This window comes from Denticeps clupeoides, chromosome 7 (assembly GCF_900700375.1).
Source record: "Denticeps clupeoides chromosome 7, fDenClu1.1, whole genome shotgun sequence".
NCBI lineage: Eukaryota > Metazoa > Chordata > Actinopteri > Clupeiformes > Denticipitidae > Denticeps > Denticeps clupeoides.
In genome coordinates this window covers 10598897-10616321 of record NC_041713.1, presented here as the reverse complement: position 1 = coordinate 10616321, position 17425 = coordinate 10598897, and the positions used below count along the sequence as shown (strand labels likewise).

The 17425-nt window shown below is 42.6% G+C and overlaps 2 protein-coding genes across 12 annotated transcripts; one reads left to right on the top strand and one right to left on the bottom strand.

Annotated features, from left to right (window-relative positions):
- Positions 1-2660: 2660 nt before the first annotated feature.
- Positions 2661-8455, top strand: c1qtnf6a (C1q and TNF related 6a). 4 transcript variants are annotated; one of them, XM_028986965.1, is made up of 4 exons: positions 3996-4038; positions 5737-5834; positions 6045-6230; positions 6617-8455. In XM_028986965.1, exons 3-4 carry the CDS (start codon positions 6053-6055, stop codon positions 7156-7158), a joined length of 720 nt encoding a protein of 239 aa, XP_028842798.1. In that variant the 5' UTR covers positions 3996-4038; positions 5737-5834; positions 6045-6052; the 3' UTR covers positions 7159-8455. The 4 variants fall into 4 exon arrangements, with proteins under 4 accessions (XP_028842797.1, XP_028842796.1, XP_028842798.1 ...); XM_028986964.1 differs by lacking the exons at positions 3996-4038; positions 5737-5834 and adding an exon at positions 2661-2769; XM_028986963.1 differs by lacking the exon at positions 5737-5834 and having other exon boundaries at positions 3249-4038.
- A 642-nt stretch (positions 8456-9097) lies between these two features.
- mgat3a (beta-1,4-mannosyl-glycoprotein 4-beta-N-acetylglucosaminyltransferase a) lies at positions 9098-15759 on the bottom strand. 8 transcript variants are annotated; one of them, XM_028987895.1, is made up of 6 exons: positions 15398-15542; positions 15065-15316; positions 13866-13935; positions 12656-12706; positions 12282-12555; positions 9098-11555 (listed from the first exon to the last, which is right to left on the bottom strand). In XM_028987895.1, the coding sequence occupies exons 5-6, from the start codon at positions 12552-12554 to the stop codon at positions 10296-10298; spliced, it is 1533 nt and encodes a 510-aa protein (XP_028843728.1). In that variant the 5' UTR covers position 12555; positions 12656-12706; positions 13866-13935; positions 15065-15316; positions 15398-15542; the 3' UTR covers positions 9098-10295. The 8 variants fall into 8 exon arrangements, with proteins under 8 accessions (XP_028843728.1, XP_028843727.1, XP_028843732.1 ...); XM_028987894.1 differs by lacking the exon at positions 13866-13935; XM_028987899.1 differs by lacking the exons at positions 12656-12706; positions 13866-13935 and having other exon boundaries at positions 15065-15199; positions 15299-15316; positions 15398-15540.
- Positions 15760-17425: the final 1666 nt, after the last annotated feature.

Genomic DNA, 17425 nt, shown 5'->3' with positions numbered 1-17425 from the left:
CCGAGGTAACGGAAGCTGTCCACTCTCTCCATTGGGCTCCTGTTGATAACAGGGGTCTGGTAGGTCCTCTCCTGCTTTGTACTGAAGTCCACTATTAACTCCTTTGTCTTGCTGACGTTCAGGTGGAGATTGTTCCTCTGGCACCAGTTCTCCAGATTTCCAACCTCCTCCAGGTAGGCCGTCTCGTCGTTGTCAGAGATCAGGCCCACCCTGACAGTGTCGTCAGCAAACTTGATGATGGTGGTGGAGTTAGTAGTGGCTGTACAGTTGTATGTGTACAGGGAGTACAGCAGGGGGCTCAAGACACAGCCCTGGGGGGCTCCAGTGCTGAGGATGATGGAGGTTGAGACATGTCCACCCATCCTTACTGCCTGTGGTCTCCCGGTTAGGAAGTTGGAGATCCACTGACAGAGAGATGAGCTGAGTCCCAGGTGCTCCAGCTTGGTGGTGAGTGTGGAAGGGATTATTGTGTTAAATGCTGAACTGTAGTCAATGAAAAGCATTTTGACATAATTTCCCTTCCAAGTGTCCATGTGGGTGAGTGCTGTGTGGAGGAGATGTGATATGGCGTCATCCGTGGATCGGTTGGGACGATACACAAACTGTAGTGAGTCGAGTGTATCTGGTAATGAAGAAATGATGAAGTCTCTGACCAGCTGTTCAAAGATCTTCATCACTACTGAGGTGAGGGCTACAGGGCGGTAGTCGTTGAGGGAGGCAGGATGGGTTTTCTTGGGGACCGGAACAATGATGGACTCCTTCAGTATTCAGTTCTATCATGGTTTATGGGTAACTATTTTATTTTACATGATTAAATCTAAGTGTTTTTTCTATGTGTGCTTATAAATAAGATTTGGGGTTTACCCCAAATAGCAATGGAAAAGTTGCATTAGTAAATAATTAGAAAATAAAACACTGACCATCACAACTGGTTGTTCTGTCTGGAATTATGTTGTGCCAGAGCATTTTGGTGCATGGGTAAAGACACAAGAGAGGTGTTTGGACAAGGATTTTCCTCAATATTCCTCAAAATACAATGTGTTAGAGATGTACCACCGGACGATTTTTAAACAGTAAAGGCTGATTTGAGTAATGTTCAATCCATAAAATGCTTATTTTTAATATAATTTGAGTGGAGTACCTTGACTGTGTCTGCTGTAGGAAATAATTCAGCCATTCACAGCAAGTACAGTGTAGTGCTTTGTGAAATAAGTAGCTTAAACAAAATAAGTTTTAACAAAAAGTTGGATTATATGTTAAAACATGCACCACGTAACAATGAAAACACTACACAATACAAGTTTAGTGGAGGACAAAAGGCAGAAAGAAAAGTTGGTCAATGAGGCAATCCCTGTGGAAGGAATGGGGATGATTGGGATTACATAACAGTCTGGAGAGTCCCAACAGAACTAATGCGCTGCAGATGTCAGCAGAGTGGCGTGTGTGTATTCACAAAACCCACACCAGCAATGTCTCAGAAACACAGTAATCGTGGATTTATTTGAATTGCTCGCCATTATTCTTGCTCCTCGCTACGGATTTTTGTCTGATGGCCTTTTCTCTGCTTGTATGCGCACGTTTTTGGTCTGCAGTCTTCGTATTAATGGATGGATAAACTGTCAATAGTGGTCCACTGTGACAGGATGATGCTGCAGGCTCATTTTAACATCAACCTTTACTAGGGGTCATTTATGGAGACAAGGACATACATGCAGGGTCCTTATTACAATCTGCTCATGCAGGCTGGTATGCATGGTAGCCAAATCCCACAAATGATCACGACACAATAATTATACTGAAGACTGAAGGTAAATAAACGTGTCAATTAAAGGTTTTAAACCATTTAACTTGTTCAATGTGGATTTGATCTTTTCAGCTACATGCCTCAGATGTTTGAAATTTAAGAATTTAAAGGTCAAGTCAACAACATTGATTCTAACCATTCCTGCTGGTTACAGTTTCTGCTGTATGGTTTTTGCTGTCATGATATGAATTTATCCTGGTACTCTGGAACAGGATTTTTTTGTATGTTCCTTGTCCTGTTGCCGGTTTGAATCCCAAGCCACCAAGGTGCCACTGAGCAAAGCACCGTCCCCAGACACCCCGGGCACCTTTCATGGCTGCCCACTGCTCACTAAGGGTGATAGGTTACATTTACATTTACAGCATGTATCAGACGCCCTTATCCAGAGTGACTTACAATCAGTAGTTACAGGGACAGTCCCCCCTGGAGCAACTTAGGGTTAAGTGTCTTGCTCAGGGACACAATGGTAGTAAGTGGGATTTGAACCTGGGCCTTTGGTCCATAGGAGAGTGTGTTCCCGTCTATGCTACAATCACTTCATTCTCACTTTATTGAGATACTAAGGGTGGTATTACCATACGTTATTTAAACATACATTCAGTATGCTGTCTAAATTGCAGAGTCTAGCAAATGTGTTTTAAAATGTCATGACAGATGCTCTGGAATTATCCAACCCATTTGGGGAGGTTTGACATGTGTGTGTGTGTGTGTGTGTGTGTGTGTGTGTGTGTGTGTGTGCATGTGTGTGTTAGTGAAACGGTTCCTATGAGTCCCATCATTGAGCTTCATTATCCAAACAACAGAAAGAAGTGGTCCAGTTTCCACTGCTCCGGACATTCCAACACGGACAGAACCTCTCAAGAGAAACACGGAGAGGAAATCTGGCTGCGAACTGAAGCCACAGTCATGACCGTCCTTGAATGACCACGGGCACTGAGCGGCGTTGTGACACCAGATGAATACAGGTGGTGTGGCTGTGTTTACACACGTTAAACAGTGTTTATTTGTTTCAATGTAAAGTGGGCTTCTGGGTATCAATGTGTGTATTTTAGAGCACAGGTCAGTGTTTGTGTAGTGTGGCGATACGGGTGAACAGAGCTGTGTGTGTGTCTGTGAAGGTGTGTGTGTTTTTTGTATTTAGCAGTTACAAAGGATCAAGTTAGGAGAACACAATATTTTTTTTTATACTGATTTTCATGTGCATAGAAGATAAATATTACATAAACACTGTTGCTACAGGGAAGTAAATGCATACAGACATACACACATACGAATCCGCACAAAGTGGAAAATAAGCAGGTTTTATATATCTTTAGATTATCATTTTGTTCCAAATTATAACACATTTTAGTTTAATTGCATATAATCCTTATCCAACACATCAGAGGTCATCTGTTTAATTTCCGCTACTCAAACAAAACTCTGTCACTTCCAGGGCAAAAGGCAGAGGAGGAACACAAACTGGGACATTTTACATGAAAACCTCCACGTTTCAAGAAAAAAGAACGTTTATTCTCTCTGCATCCTGACCAGATCCTGTTCTCTCACCACAGTGTCAAACATCTGGTCCCCCTTTTCCTTTTTCCCATGCTATGGTGGTCCACCACATGTGGTCAGCAAGTGCAAGACACTCTGAGGCTTTGTGAAAACTAATTGAAATCAGGTCATTTAGTGGCCAAACTAACCAGGAGAGAGGAAGAAGCCCCTCTTGCTTTCAGATATTAATGCATGAGCTTTCCCATGCAAATCTCACGTCATTTTTATTACCTCAGGGTAATCTGATCAACTTGTTTTATGTACATCACTATGTACTACTCTTTTTTCACTCTTTATTTTACTTACTCTGTATCAGAACCAAGTTAACTAGTTTTCAAAAGGATTATGTGTTACAGTTTTGCAGAGTGCAATAATCAAACTATGCCACAGATACTCAAGCCAAAACAGCATAATTTGGTAAAAGGGACCTTTTATATACCATCTGGATATAATTTCAGTAATACTGAAAGAGTGAGATATAGAAGAACCAAGGAAATGTGTGTGTGTTTGTATAAGAGAATATAAAAAAAAAAAAGGAAAGGAAGGGGGACAGGGCAGGGAGAGGGCTGGAGGCAGGGAGAGTGGAGCTGACTCTCACACTCATTCTCTCATTCTCAAAGTGACCGGACGGCAGCTACACACACACACACACACACACACACACATGCACACACTCACACACACACCGCAGGGTTGGGGTAATGTATGCATTTTCTCTCCCCATCTGTGTATGTATGTTGTCTTGAATTTATCTTAATGGGGTTCAAATGTTGTAAACAGTCAAAATGTGGACCAAGACTTTATTCAAAGTGTTGCTTTAATTTACTAATCTTAAGCATTTTAATGAAGTTCTGTTAGACCAAGAAAAGACTTTAAATAATAAGTTACTTACTCATAACTTATATGTTGCATCTTTATTACCTATTTCCTAACATATCTATAAATTCAAGTGTGTGTGTTCCTCCATTGCTTAACCATGCCAGGAATGCACCTATCAGTGCTTCACAATTCCGTTTATCACAGCAGAATGACACGGTGCGTTGGACTTATCTTAGCAACATGCAAGCTTTTGGACATGGTTGAAGCCAGCAAGCATTCCAGGGAAGTTCAGACTCGTTTTTAACTATTCGCTTGCCACAGTGAATACATGTGAACCAGATAACGCTCAACTCTCTGATTTATTAAGTCTTTTTGAATCTCATAACACAATAATTTAGTGTCCTCAAAGTTTTATAAGAAACTTTCTGTATCCATAAAATGCATAATTAGCAATAGTGCTAATCATGGATTAAAATACAAATGTCTGATTTGACAGTCTATGGATTTGAAATTCAGTTTCTGCTTATTAAGGATGTTGTTGCATACATACCTTTGTTATCTGTAAATGTGGCAAAAAAAAGGTTTGTCGAAGTAATTATTCAACTGTTCTTTTGGATAAAAAAGACTCAGATCTTGTGTGTGCAAAGTCTGCATGCTCTTCCCATGTTACCGTGGGTTTCTTCCAGGTTCTCCAATTTCCTCCTGCCATCCAAAGGCATGTACAGTAGATGGATTAGATACTCTGAATTGTCTTGCAGGCGTGAGTGTGTGAGTGAATCTTGTGTGTGTGTGGCATGTGGTGGGCTCTCCCTGGATGAGACCCCGCCCTGCGCACAGTGTCCCGGGATGTACTCTAGCAGCCGTGACCCTGACTAGGAGGACTAAGTCATTATGGAAAGATGTTTGGCATGTTATCATTATGTCAGTCAGTTGTAAACCACAGGCTGGCATCTTCTCATAAAAACTCCATTAGAAGTATTATAAAACATAAAATAGACTCTCTTAATGCCTCTCCTGTCATCAATCATTGTCCGTTACTAGATCAGCTGCATAATTCAAGTGGTTCAAAGTGGTTCAGTACTGAAGCTGTACTGGGCAATGGTTGCCAAAAAACTCATTCTAAGGGAATGGACCTCATACTCTCCTCCCAGCTTTCGCAGATGGATGATTGACATGACCTCAGTCATACAAACAGAAAAACCCTAAGATCTTGGGAACAAATGATGATGAGCAGCTTCCCCTGCTCCCCTTGGCCCATACTGAACTATGTCCTTCATGTGTGGTGCAAGTGGGCGCCTCAGTTCTAAGTCACTGCTCCATTTACTGCCTCTAGGGCTCAGGTTGCTTCATGTGTGGATATTAACAGTGTGTTCCATGTGATCCAGGGGATTCAGTAGCCATGCGGTTCAACTAGAACTAACTTTTCTCACTGCTTAAAGCCTATGTCAGATTTGTCAGATTTTACAGCTCTGTGCTTTTTGGTCATAGTATCTGTGTACTATTTCCTATTCTGGTTAGATAAAACACTGTAATACAGAAATGGTTTGAGATGTAATGTTAGATTGCTGTCCATCCAGTTTTGAGATGTCATGGGGCAGAGATGATGCTTCATTGCCCAAGAATGGGTTGGACTGGGGACAAGCGGGACTGTGACGCCATCTCTGCATATCAGCATGTGAGAGCATATGGCAAACACACTAAAACAAAACAATTACCATTACAGTAGCAATTACAGTAGGGACAGTAAACCCCTTGTTCAGATTTTGACCTTTGGACATTGAGGTAACTGGTGTCCGTTCCCTCCAGTTGCAGTCATGTGTGGAGTTCTGGTTGTTCAGATTTGGACTTTTTGGCCATTTAGGTCACTGGTGTCCATTTTCTCCAGGTGCAGTCATGTTTGGAGTTCTGGTACCTCCCCTGCTCATTCTGCCTTTTGTGACCTCTGTACCTCACCATTCCTCTCCTCCCACTGAAACCTGCCGTCGCTGCTGTGACTCCCTGGGTCCTGCAGAAAGACCCCCAGGTCACACGCCTGAGATACGCACTATTATCAACATGACCATCCTCAAAGGTACACACCACTCAAATCTGTTGAACAGCATATGGAGAACAGTTTTTACAATCACAGCAATTTCATTGTTATGTTTCTAATTTCTCAGTGTTATTATCGCTCAGATTCAGAAATAATATTAAAAAAATATGATTAAACCCTTTAGAGTAACCTATAGCATACACTACTGTTTAGGGTATATTTTAATAGGATTGCCCCTCAAAATATGACACAGTTCTGTATAGTTGTTCCTGCAAATTTGTCCTAATACAGTGAACCCCTGGGAAGATATTATACCAATATTGGTATAATATTATTATTTTCATGAGGGTATTGCATTTTTTAGTACAGTAAAGTAGTTTTACTCCTAATTTATGTACTTCTTCATGTTTTCTACTGGATTATAGGTGACAAGGGAGATCGTGGGGATAAAGGTACCCCAGGAAAATCAGGTCAGGAAGGGTCAACAGGCTGGAGAGGGCCAGAAGGTCCCAAAGGTGCCAAGGGGAATGCAGGTCCCCCAGGAGACCCCTGCAAGACCCACCATGCAGCCTTCTCGGTGGGCCGTCGAAAGGCCCTGCACAGCGAGGAGAACTACCAGGTGCTGGTCTTCGACACGGTCTTCGTAAACCTGGACAAGCACTTTGACATGTTCTCTGGAAAATTCCGCTGCCACGTGCCTGGTGTTTACTTCTTCAATGTCAACGTGCACACATGGAACTTCAAGGAGACGTACCTGCACGTAATGCAGAACGAGCAGGAGCGGGCCATTGTGTATGCCCAGCCCAGCGACCGCTCCATCATGCAGAGCCAGAGCCTCATGTTGCCACTGGATCTCGGCGACGATGTATGGCTGCGGCTGTACAAGCACGAGCGTGAGAATGCCATCTACAGCGACGATGTGGACATCTACATCACCTTTAATGGGTATCTCATCAAGCCTGAATAAGTGTTTTTGTATGTGTCAGGGTATATGAGGATAAGAAGACTACAGTTCCTCCACATTTCCACACTTTCAGTCTGCCAGTAACATGAAGGTTTGAAAAATGTCTTTGCACTTGGCAACCCTCAACAGGAAAACAACTTGAACAATCAAATGACCTAAACAATAATCATAATATTTTAGAATATTTTTTAAATATTTTGCACTTACATGTTCTTTTTGTTGTAATTTTGAATAGTTTCAGAATTTTGTTTAATTTCGAGGTCATGACTCCAACCCTTGCAATTTGCAACCCGTTGTTCACTTTTATCATTGAGAAAGCAATCTCACCACATCAAAATAACCACAATGCCTTGGGCTAACATTACACCGATTAAACCGATTATGCCGATTCTTCTGCTAATCTTTCTATATAGTTATTTAAAATTCTATTGCTCATTTAACTTAATTTCTATTGCTCATCCTGTGTTCAGACCCGTTGGACTATTTTCCATATTAACTGCATTCTTAAAACCTACTTTTTGTGTGCACTGAGCTGTCTATGGTACTGATTCTGGAGTTTTAAAGGGGTCACTTGTTTCATAACAGAAATCCTTTTCTACCAATAATCATAATGCTCATCGGGCTTCATCAGTCTTCAGAGGCTTTAGGTCACACGATAAACATATATGACTTAAGTCAAAATTTCTCTTGTGTGTGTTTGTGTGTGCGTGTATGTGTGTGTGTGTATGTGTGTGGTCTCACCACAGTTGAGATACGACTCCCTAGTGTGTTTAGCCTGTTTTTGCATCAGTGCTAAACAGGATGTTGTGGGTTTCCTCTTTCAGAAGCAGTCTCTTCATTACAGCACAGAGAGGTGAGATTGGGGAGAGCAGGAGGCAAACGGAGCAAGTGGGGTATCTTCAACTCTCTTTGATTAGTTGATGAGATGTTGTGATGCAGGATAGAGGCAAGACAGCAGGGCCTTGGACATTACAAATATAATCAGTATTGAACCTTCAACCAACCAGCAAATTTCAGTCAGAAGTCGTGCCAATTGATATAGAAATACCGGGTAGGTCTTTTAGGTGGCGCCCACGAGCCACGATTGTCCAATGTGAAAATATCTGGTTAAAAAAAAGTGGTGTTTAGAAGGTGAAATTATTGTATTATTATAGTAATGAAACTTTTCAGAAGTTGCTTTTTTGTTTTTAATTTGGTGCTACAACTGGTGCTAAAACTCTGTAAATGAGCTTCATATATGAAGTGAGAGTGTTTTATTCATTTGTTGTCTATATGTCATAAATAAACATTGCAAGCATTATTTGTCACTGAAAGTTTATAATACTTGGCAATGTGTGAGAATAAACATCATCATAGAACCATAGTGTTTACCATACCATGCCATATTACCGTCATCACGTAGTTGCAAAACAGAAAGTGTTGCTGGCAGAAAGTAGGCCCTCCTTCCACAATTAGGTTTCTAATGTCAGTCCCGCCTCCCAGATAAAGTGCATAAAACAAGTACCTTATCCATAATTCTCTGTGACGTTTTCAACCCATTTCATTCATGATGTCAGAAAGACAGGCCATGCCACATATGCTATGTCAGCCAAGTGCATTATTAAAGGCTTCTTTAACAACAGAAGATAATCAATTTGCCTTCACAGGTTTATGGGTTGTCTCTTGATGCCCTCTGCAGGATAGAACTGGTTCTTTCTTCATATATCTGAGAATCATCAAAATCTTTTAATTCTGTCATTTTTGACCAACTGTAACATCAGCTCAGGCCTGTTCGTTCTGAAATCTAGTTCTGAAGATGAAATGTTCTCTCCTGCTTACACTAAACAAACCTTATATTTCCTCTTGCATAAGTCTTCCAAATTTGTATTGCTTACACTTATACATATCTGTTTCTACAGAAATATATAAAAAAAAAGAAAAGTTCAACAGGCAAGGGTAAAAGTCCACTTAAACAGAATTTATTGTCCCATATACTGCAGCTAAGTAAATAGGACCAACCCAGGCCACAAAAGTCATTTGCCGCCCTTTAATTACTGCTCTGTTCTAAGAAACTTCACAGTAAAATGCATTGTACAGTGCACTGAACCACCAAACAGTACACATGAATAAAAAATAAAACATCATAGAAACCGGGAAGTATTTACAACTATTAAGGCAGTTTCACTGGTATAACATTTTATGTCAAAAATATATATACACTATATTTTACAATTTATGTTTTCTTTACAAAATAACAATGAACTTTTTTTTTTTACATTTTAAAACATTTCCATACTCATGAAGTTTGGTTTGGCTGATCAGCTTGCCTTAAATCAGATCTGTAGATGTTATGCACTCTTAACTTCAAGAGTTATACAAATATACTCACTAACATCTCAGTATATTCAATGTAATTTGTACATTATTAAGGTTTTAAGGTACAACATCACCTTTCTGTGGCACCATTACCATTCATCTCAATCTTTAAATAAAATACTTTTACAAATATAAATTTGAAAAAAAAAATATCTGTGATATCTGTGTTACATAAAAAAAATCTTTTAGTCCTTAAAAAAATTTACATTTTGCACAGTGATTTATTTTTGCATAATCATTGCATAAAACAGTGTATTCTAAATGGCACCAGATTCACTGAAAAAGAGTATAAAACGTTTCTTAGAATTTCCTCCAATCAGTTCTCAGGTAGAAAATATGGGGAAAAAAATCTTAATTATTTTTTTTCACAGTGAACCCATGAAGATATAGATATCATAAGCTAACCCAAATGAGGAAGTGCTGCAGAGTCCCATCAATCAATCATTTTGGACAATTATATATATTTTTTGAAGGTGCTGGGAGGCAGTGGGAGTGTTCACAAATATCAGATTCACTGTTTCACCAATCACAACCCACATAACAAGAATATATCATATCATTGCTAATTAAGCAGTGTAAGGGCCTTACAATCCAACATACGTGGCATCCCCTGCAAAAGTGTGATGATTACTGATCTCTGTATAAACTTCTCAAACCCACAATCATCATGTTTCTAGAGTTTGAGATGTAAAAGTGTAGTACAATTTACTGTACCTTTCCCTGGAGTGACTGTTCAGTGCAAACACACAACTTTGATGGAGGAATCCCTATACAAAACTAACGCCCTACGTTTTGTCTTCATGTTTGACATACACATTCTCAAGTAGGTGCTTATACCTCTCATAGTTGTCCAGCAAATATTTGGGGGCGAACATATGCTCTTTGGGATTTGTTGGCGGATACTCCGGAACCGAGCCGTCGAACCAGCCTCCTGTCCGGATCAGTTCGCGGATGTAGCTAAGCTCCTGCTTCTCTTTGAAATCTCCCCAACGAGGGAAGTCTCCATTCTGGGCTGAAATGAGTTTGTAGTACACCCCTTCAGGCTTGAAGCACCAAGAGCAGTGCCAGCCCGCATAGTGGACGGGGCTGCCAACTGACCAAGGCAACAGCATACGGCCGGTGGTTTTTTCGTATGTCCGGAAATCGGGAAGGGTGTAGTACTCCCGCCTCCTCAGCAGTATTCCGTTGCACTTGTAGACTGCCATCAGCATGCCCACGGTGCAACCTGACAAAATGTCCAAGGTGCCAAGCTGCCTCCAGAAGAACCCGTAGAGGGACTTGCGCATATGCAGGCCAAATGGCTCTGTCCAACCGTCAAACAGCTTGAGGAAGAGAACAGCTTCGCGCGAAGGGACTTCGTCCGCATCATTAATGATAAACACGTCATCTGGTCGAGCCCCCTTGATCCTAGACATCCCATTTTTGGTAAGGAAGGTGCGGAGGTAGTCGTCAGCGATCCAGCCATCGTGCCTTCCACCTTTAGGGAAGTGATCCAGAAAGACATAGAGGACTTTGTGCTTCACATAATCAAAGGTTCCATTAAGCAGCTGCTGAAGGAAGAGCAGCTTCCTCGGCCTGCCGTAAGCCGTGTAGTTGGATTCACACACCATGAAGACGTCAACAGCATCTGCCAGCTCATGGAAGCGCACATGTAGGAGATCGAACTCATGGTTGATGTTCAGGGCATTTATGACCCTGCGGGGTACCACTCTAGGTACCAGGCGGCTTTTTGTTGGTAGATTTGAATGTTGCACAACTGTTGGGATTCCACAGCTTGGACCATGCCAACCTTGACGACACTGGCATCTCGCCACTTGTTTTTTGAAGGTTGACATGTTTGCAGCAGGTATGAAGGTATTCTTCTCTCTCTGGGAAGCAAGAGCCATGCCTTGACCTGCTATGACCCCACTGACATCCATTTTGGTCCCTTCCTGGAAGCACAGCATCCTGGATTTGGTGTGTACAAAATAGGACTTTGGGTCATCATGAAGCTGGAACATGCGTTGATGTAGTACCCCAGTAACCCTGAAGGAAGCTTGGGGAGCCTAAGAATGAAACCGAGAGACAGATTTATTCTTCACGTTGATTTCAGGTACCTCTAGCTTTTGCATCTTTGCACCTTTATTTCTTGTCAGCTACCACCAATTACAATCGTTCAGTGATGCACTTACCACTTTGACGGGACTGAAACATTTACATTTTACTTTTACATTTACAGCATTTATCAGACGCCCTTATCCAGAGCGACTTACAATCAGTAGTTACAGGGACAGTCCCCCCCCCCTCCCCCCCCCCCCCCCCCGGAGCAACTTAGGGTTAAGTGTCTTGCTCAGGGACACAATGGTAGTAAGTGGGATTTGAACCTGGATCTTCTGGTTCACAGGCGAGTGTGTTACCCACTAGGCTACTACCAACCAAAACTACCTGAACTACACTGCCTGTTTGTGAATTCATTTTTCTTATTTGAACTTTAAACTAGATGCTGTCGTTTTAATTTCCCTACAGTCCATGTGACAAAATATCATACCCCTGCCTACCATAACACCCATCCACTAAAGTCACACTAAACACCCATCCACTAAGAAACTCTACAGGCCATTCTGAACCATATTTTACCAGACGGTTTTGACTTTGCTTGCAATTTTGTGCTTCTAAAATACTACCCAGAAGTAAAACTTCAGTGCTATGAGAACATTTTAAAAAGTATTTGATTGTAATCGTAGGTCTCTGCTGGCGTAGGAAATGGCCAAGCGGCCATGACAGATGCTGACCATGTCAACATACGGTGTCCATGGCATGGATTGCAGATCTGGTTGTCCAGATGTGGCATCTGTCAGTTCAGAGGTGGAGGAACCATCTTCCAAATGTTTGTTCTCCTTCCAAAGAAATTCACGAAACATCGCTATTTGTCTCAGATGTTGAGAAGGATTGGAGAGGTGTTGCAGCAGAGGCATGTGGTGCAGGGCTTTGTAGAACTGGAAAAAAGACACCATGCACAGCCCCACTAGCAGGATGGTGAAAACGCGCTGGCATCGTTTTTTCATCCTAGAAGATAAGAAATGAAAAGAAAAAAAGGGGATTACATACAATGAAATACTTCATGGATGAACTGACCAATAAAATGTATACAGCTGACATTAAGGACCTGTGAAATGGGCTTCTTTGTGTACTGATGACCTCTTCATGTAGACTCAAACTGAAATTTAACATTTTGTAAGTTAAATGTTCCAATGTTGTACCAATTCCTGCCATCCCTTGTTCGACTGTTGGTTAGCCACAGTTTGAACAACAACAACGGAAGGAAATCCCCAGAATCCTAGCACCTAGTAAATTAAAAAATACTGTCAAGTTGGAAAAGGGAAATATTAGGTACTAGTTAAGCAATTCTCCCCCAAAAAAGGATAACAAAACAGAATTTCACAGAATTTCTCCAGACTGAACATGCAACATTTAGGAACTGCAACCTGAAGTACAATCTTCTATTGAGAAGGGCCTCCCTTGTACAGGGAGATGTACGCATTTCCAACACACACACACACACACACACACACACAATCTCTACCAATCTCTCTTGCTCACTTACCCAACCACACACTCAGGACCCAAACTTGCAGTACAACAAGGCCTTTTTTCTGTAACGTGCTCCCTCTCCAAACTCTCAAATGTCAACTTCTATTCTCTGATAGCCCAACTGCACAAAAGGCCTCTTCTCTAGAAGGAAGAACAGACTCTCACAAAACAGCACAGGCTCTGAAACATAAATGTGCAGCAACACACACACACACACACACACACACACACACACACACACACACACACACACACACACACACACACCTACACTTGATTTGACTTTAATTCCAGTGCTTTGCTGTTTCAAAGTGCAGACTCGGTCAACAGTAAAAATCACAGGACGGTGCAAGAGGAATCAGCTAGGTGAAGAAAGTGACTCGGCAAAAGCAATGAGGGAGTTGCTGTTTTAGTGAACAAGCGGCAAAAACAATTGCTCCATGTTCAGCAAATTAGCATTTGCCCCCCCCCCCCCCCCCCCCCCAAAAAAAAAAAAGGTACGTCAACAAAATGCAGAGTCAGCTACTGGCAAAATATCGAATTTTCTCAGTTTCCCGGCAGTTTTTGAGTGTTAAGTAAAATAGTGTTAATCCTTGCACACACAGTTCAAGCGGAAGGTAATGCACCATTGCAGCAAATACTGAAAACAACACCAGCAACATGGTAGGTGTTCACATCGACATGGAATGATCACATCCTGTAGGACATTATCCCCAACTGAGCTGAATGAGACAGTCCTGTCATCACTGTCACCAATCATCAGTTCTGTGCCGCTGCTCAGTTACCTTCAGACACACTCGGTGACGAGCCTTAGGATCAGTCCAGGGCTCATTGTACCTTTCCAGTGTCCTTGACCTGGAAAAATGAGGTTTGGAAATGTATGAATGGATACTGGTTGACCCCAAACATCCGGAAAGTGCTGAGGTTTTAGATGTCAGTGTAAATATGCAGGCCTGTCATGTGTCCTGTCCATTTTTTTTCCCTGCAATCTCAACAGTTGTAGTTTCAGGTGTAATTTTTTTTTTTTATTACTTAGACAGTGCCAAACCCCCAGCACAACTGATCTGCCATCTGGCATCAAGAGTCGATCATGTGTGACTCCAGCGCTGAACGTTCGCCAGAAGGTTATGAGGATGTCATTAGTTGTGCTTGATCATTTTTGCATGTCAAATATGCAGGCTGCAGATCAGCAGGGGCAGGGCTGGGCACCGCCGCATTACATTTCGCCAGCATCGTGTTTGCTGTGCTTATCGCAAATTTCCTGTTATCCAAATAACGGCTTCTAATGAACCCGATGGACGTGGAATGCTCAGCGTGATACTAGCAGGCGGCAGCACGGAAGAAATGAAGACAGTCGTGATCTGGTTTCATGATGATGGACACCTTTATGGTCACTGGACACCTACCAAGACATTAATTGTAAATGACCTTGTGTGTGTGTGAGTGTGTGTGTCATTTTGCAACAAGCAGAATTCGACAAGATTGTCACAAGATTGTTTCTTCATTGCAAACTGGGTGTGCACTGGAGGGAAAACCGCCACCCAGGCCCCAGCTTGTCTGAAACGCTCCCCGGTTTAACTGTGTACGAAACCATGCGGTCCTCGGGGAATAAAAGTTCGGTGCCTGACAAGGAGTGTCTGGCTCAGTCTGTTCTGTTCTACATTTACATTCACAGCATTCATCCAGAGCGACCTACAATGAGTAGTTACAGGGACAGTCCCCCCCCCTGGAGACACTCAGGGTTAAGTGTCTTGCTCAGGGACACGATAGTAAGCGGGGTTTGAACCCGGGTCTCCTGGTTCAAAGGCGAGTGTGTCACCCACCAGGCTACTAGCACCCCAAAAAGACGCAAACGGAAGACGTTCCACACAGCGTACAGTTGGCACGAAACGCCAGAGATAAACGGGAGACGTTCCCTGGTGCTGCGCAACCCCGTTATTAACGTTAATTACGCTACGGCGCAGAATACGGAGCAGCGACTCACCTCCCGGACAAGTTCGCTCCAGAACAGCGCGGCTCCCGTCTCTGTCGCGCAGGCGCTCCCCGCCCAGTCGCTTCAGCACCGTGGGTGACAAACTCTTTTTTTCAATGTATCTCTCATGCGTCAACATGTATCCTCCTGGTGAAGAAAGAAAGAACGAATGAAAGAAAGAAAGTAAGAAAGCGAGTAAGTGTCCTGTCGAGACACGTTTGGGGATTTCGAGCGAAGGTACGGCACCCTCACACGACACAGAACCTGTGACAAAAACAAAAAAAACTTTCATTAGTGACCTTTACGCTTACAAAAAAACAACAAAAAAAAAAAACAGTTTCTTACTTCCTTGCTTCAAGTAAAAGTAAGTAATTTAACTCCGTGTTTTCAGCGAACCTCAGAAACTTTTACAGCTCGGTACGCGACTGACGAGGCGCAGAGTTCCTGCAGGTCGCCTGCATCGGGCGTGAGAGCAAGGAGCATGGGAAGAAGGCTTTGCTTACCTGCTGAAGGCATTGGCACCAGTCTGCTAATCAGAAGGTTGCCGGTTCGAATCCCGCCCCGACCAAGGTGCCACTAAGGTTCCACTGAGCAGGGCATCGTCCCCTGTGCGCCTTTAATGGCCGCCCACTGATGGTTAAAAGCAGAGGACACATTTCGTTGTGCCACTTCATCGGGTTGCTTTATGGAAGAAGGCTAGCCAACCCGGGGCAGGTTTACTTGGGCCGCCAATCCATTTGAGCATCTGTGGTATGTGCAGTAAAAACAAGTCCAATCAATGGAGGTCCAAGTCACAACTTACAGGACTTAAGGGATCTGCTACTGACGGCTGCCAGTTATACAGCAGCACACCTTCAGGTCTGGGCCAGTAAAGGGTCGTCATTCTTTGCGGTGTCCGGGCCGAATGTAACCGCACCTTGGTTCCGCGCCATTCCAAGTTTGCGATCTGGGACATTTGGATTTTCAGTATTGGGTTCCAAACTAAGAGGCGGGTGGATATTGAAGACATTCGGTGCAACACCGTGTTGTCAGGTGTCCATTATTCTACAGTCCTGTGCATCGTCGCACGTTCAGACTTTCTGTGCCGTGACACTGGACTTCACACTCATAAAAAAAAAAAAAAAAAAACGAGAATATCAGCAGGTTGTAGGACAAAGGTGAACATTTAATTGCTGTGGTTTGGTCGAAACCAATGCTGTCACGTGACAGGTAGACGTTTAAAACTTGGATTAAAAAAATTATATGTTGTGATGAGCTTCATACAGCTTATTGCTTTAATTGCTTCAAATGCTGCAGAGGAGTTTGGTTGCAAAGTCAAATACGGGCGACAAACACAGCACATATTTACGGACACACAGGCATGTTATTTGGCTTTTCCTTTAAGGTCACTTATCAGAAGTTGTCACCTGCGCCTCACCCGTAAAGTCAGGCCATTGTTTAGGTCCTGGTTGGCTTTCACATCCTTTATAACGCCTTTAATGTTTAACCACCGTGCGTGGCACCACCCCACGCTCAGTCAGTTTGCTGCCACCTTGTGTTCTGTTCTGACTTCACGATCAGCTACACAATGAATAACCACAACATTAAAACCACCCTCACGCTTCAAACACAGCTGCCTGTGGTGTGTAGATCTTATTCATTCATTGAATCTCACCAGTGCATCGGGAACTACTGTTACCACGAAGATGATACTTGGACTGTAAAGATCTTTAGTCAAAGAAACATGCCTATAAATACAGGACCTATTGGGCTTCGGCAGAATTATTGCCAAGAGCACCAATTTATCAGACCAGGCCAGATACCGAAGTTGATCCAGTTCCAACACAGCCTCATACACAGGAAATGTACTTTATTTTCTGAAAAATCTTTTCAGCAGTTTCTGCTCCGGTGCAGCTTCAGTACATTAGCGTTCGACTGCTATATTTAAACATTTCCTGTTGTTCCTGGGAGGGTGTTAGTAGCCTAGTGGGTAACACACTCAGCTATGAACCAGAAGACCTGGGTTCAAATCCCACTTGTGTCCCTGAGCAAGACACTTAACCCTAAGTTGCACCAAGGGGGGGACTGTCCCTGTAACTACTGATTGTAAGGGCGTCTGATAAATGCTGTAAATGTAAATGTTCAGCAAAAAAAAGGACAAGGACAACTAAATAGATTTTTGTACTAGAAGTCAGCTAAGACACACAACAGGGTGTGGTGTCAGAAACGTCCCACGTATCCAGACTGGATGTCTTCTGTTCCTTTTGTTCTTCTTTTTAGCACGACAACACATTCTTCTTGATAATCTCACGGTATATGGCCACTACAGTCGGTTCATAGGGATAATGTGTTACGTTGTATAACGGGCAGAATAAATGTAGATTGTTGCACCAT

Bases quoted from the DNA above. Each gene is read 5' to 3' on its own strand.
- c1qtnf6a (XM_028986963.1), top strand. From the start codon at position 4,005: ATGCACACACTCACACACACACCGCAGGGTTGGG. The intron at 4,039-6,044 runs GTAATGTATGCA...CATTTTCTCCAG, and splicing joins ACACACACCGCAGGGTTGGG to GTGCAGTCATGTTTGGAGTT. The intron at 6,231-6,616 runs GTACACACCACT...ACTGGATTATAG, and splicing joins CAACATGACCATCCTCAAAG to GTGACAAGGGAGATCGTGGG.
- mgat3a (XM_028987892.1), bottom strand. From the start codon at position 12,762: ATGGCAGGAATTGGTACAACATTGGAACATTTAACTTACAAAATGTTA. The intron at 12,556-12,655 runs GTCCTTAATGTC...CTTATCTTCTAG, and splicing joins CAAAGAAGCCCATTTCACAG to GATGAAAAAACGATGCCAGC. The intron at 11,556-12,281 runs GTCAGCATCTGT...TTTCATTCTTAG, and splicing joins GGACACCGTATGTTGACATG to GCTCCCCAAGCTTCCTTCAG.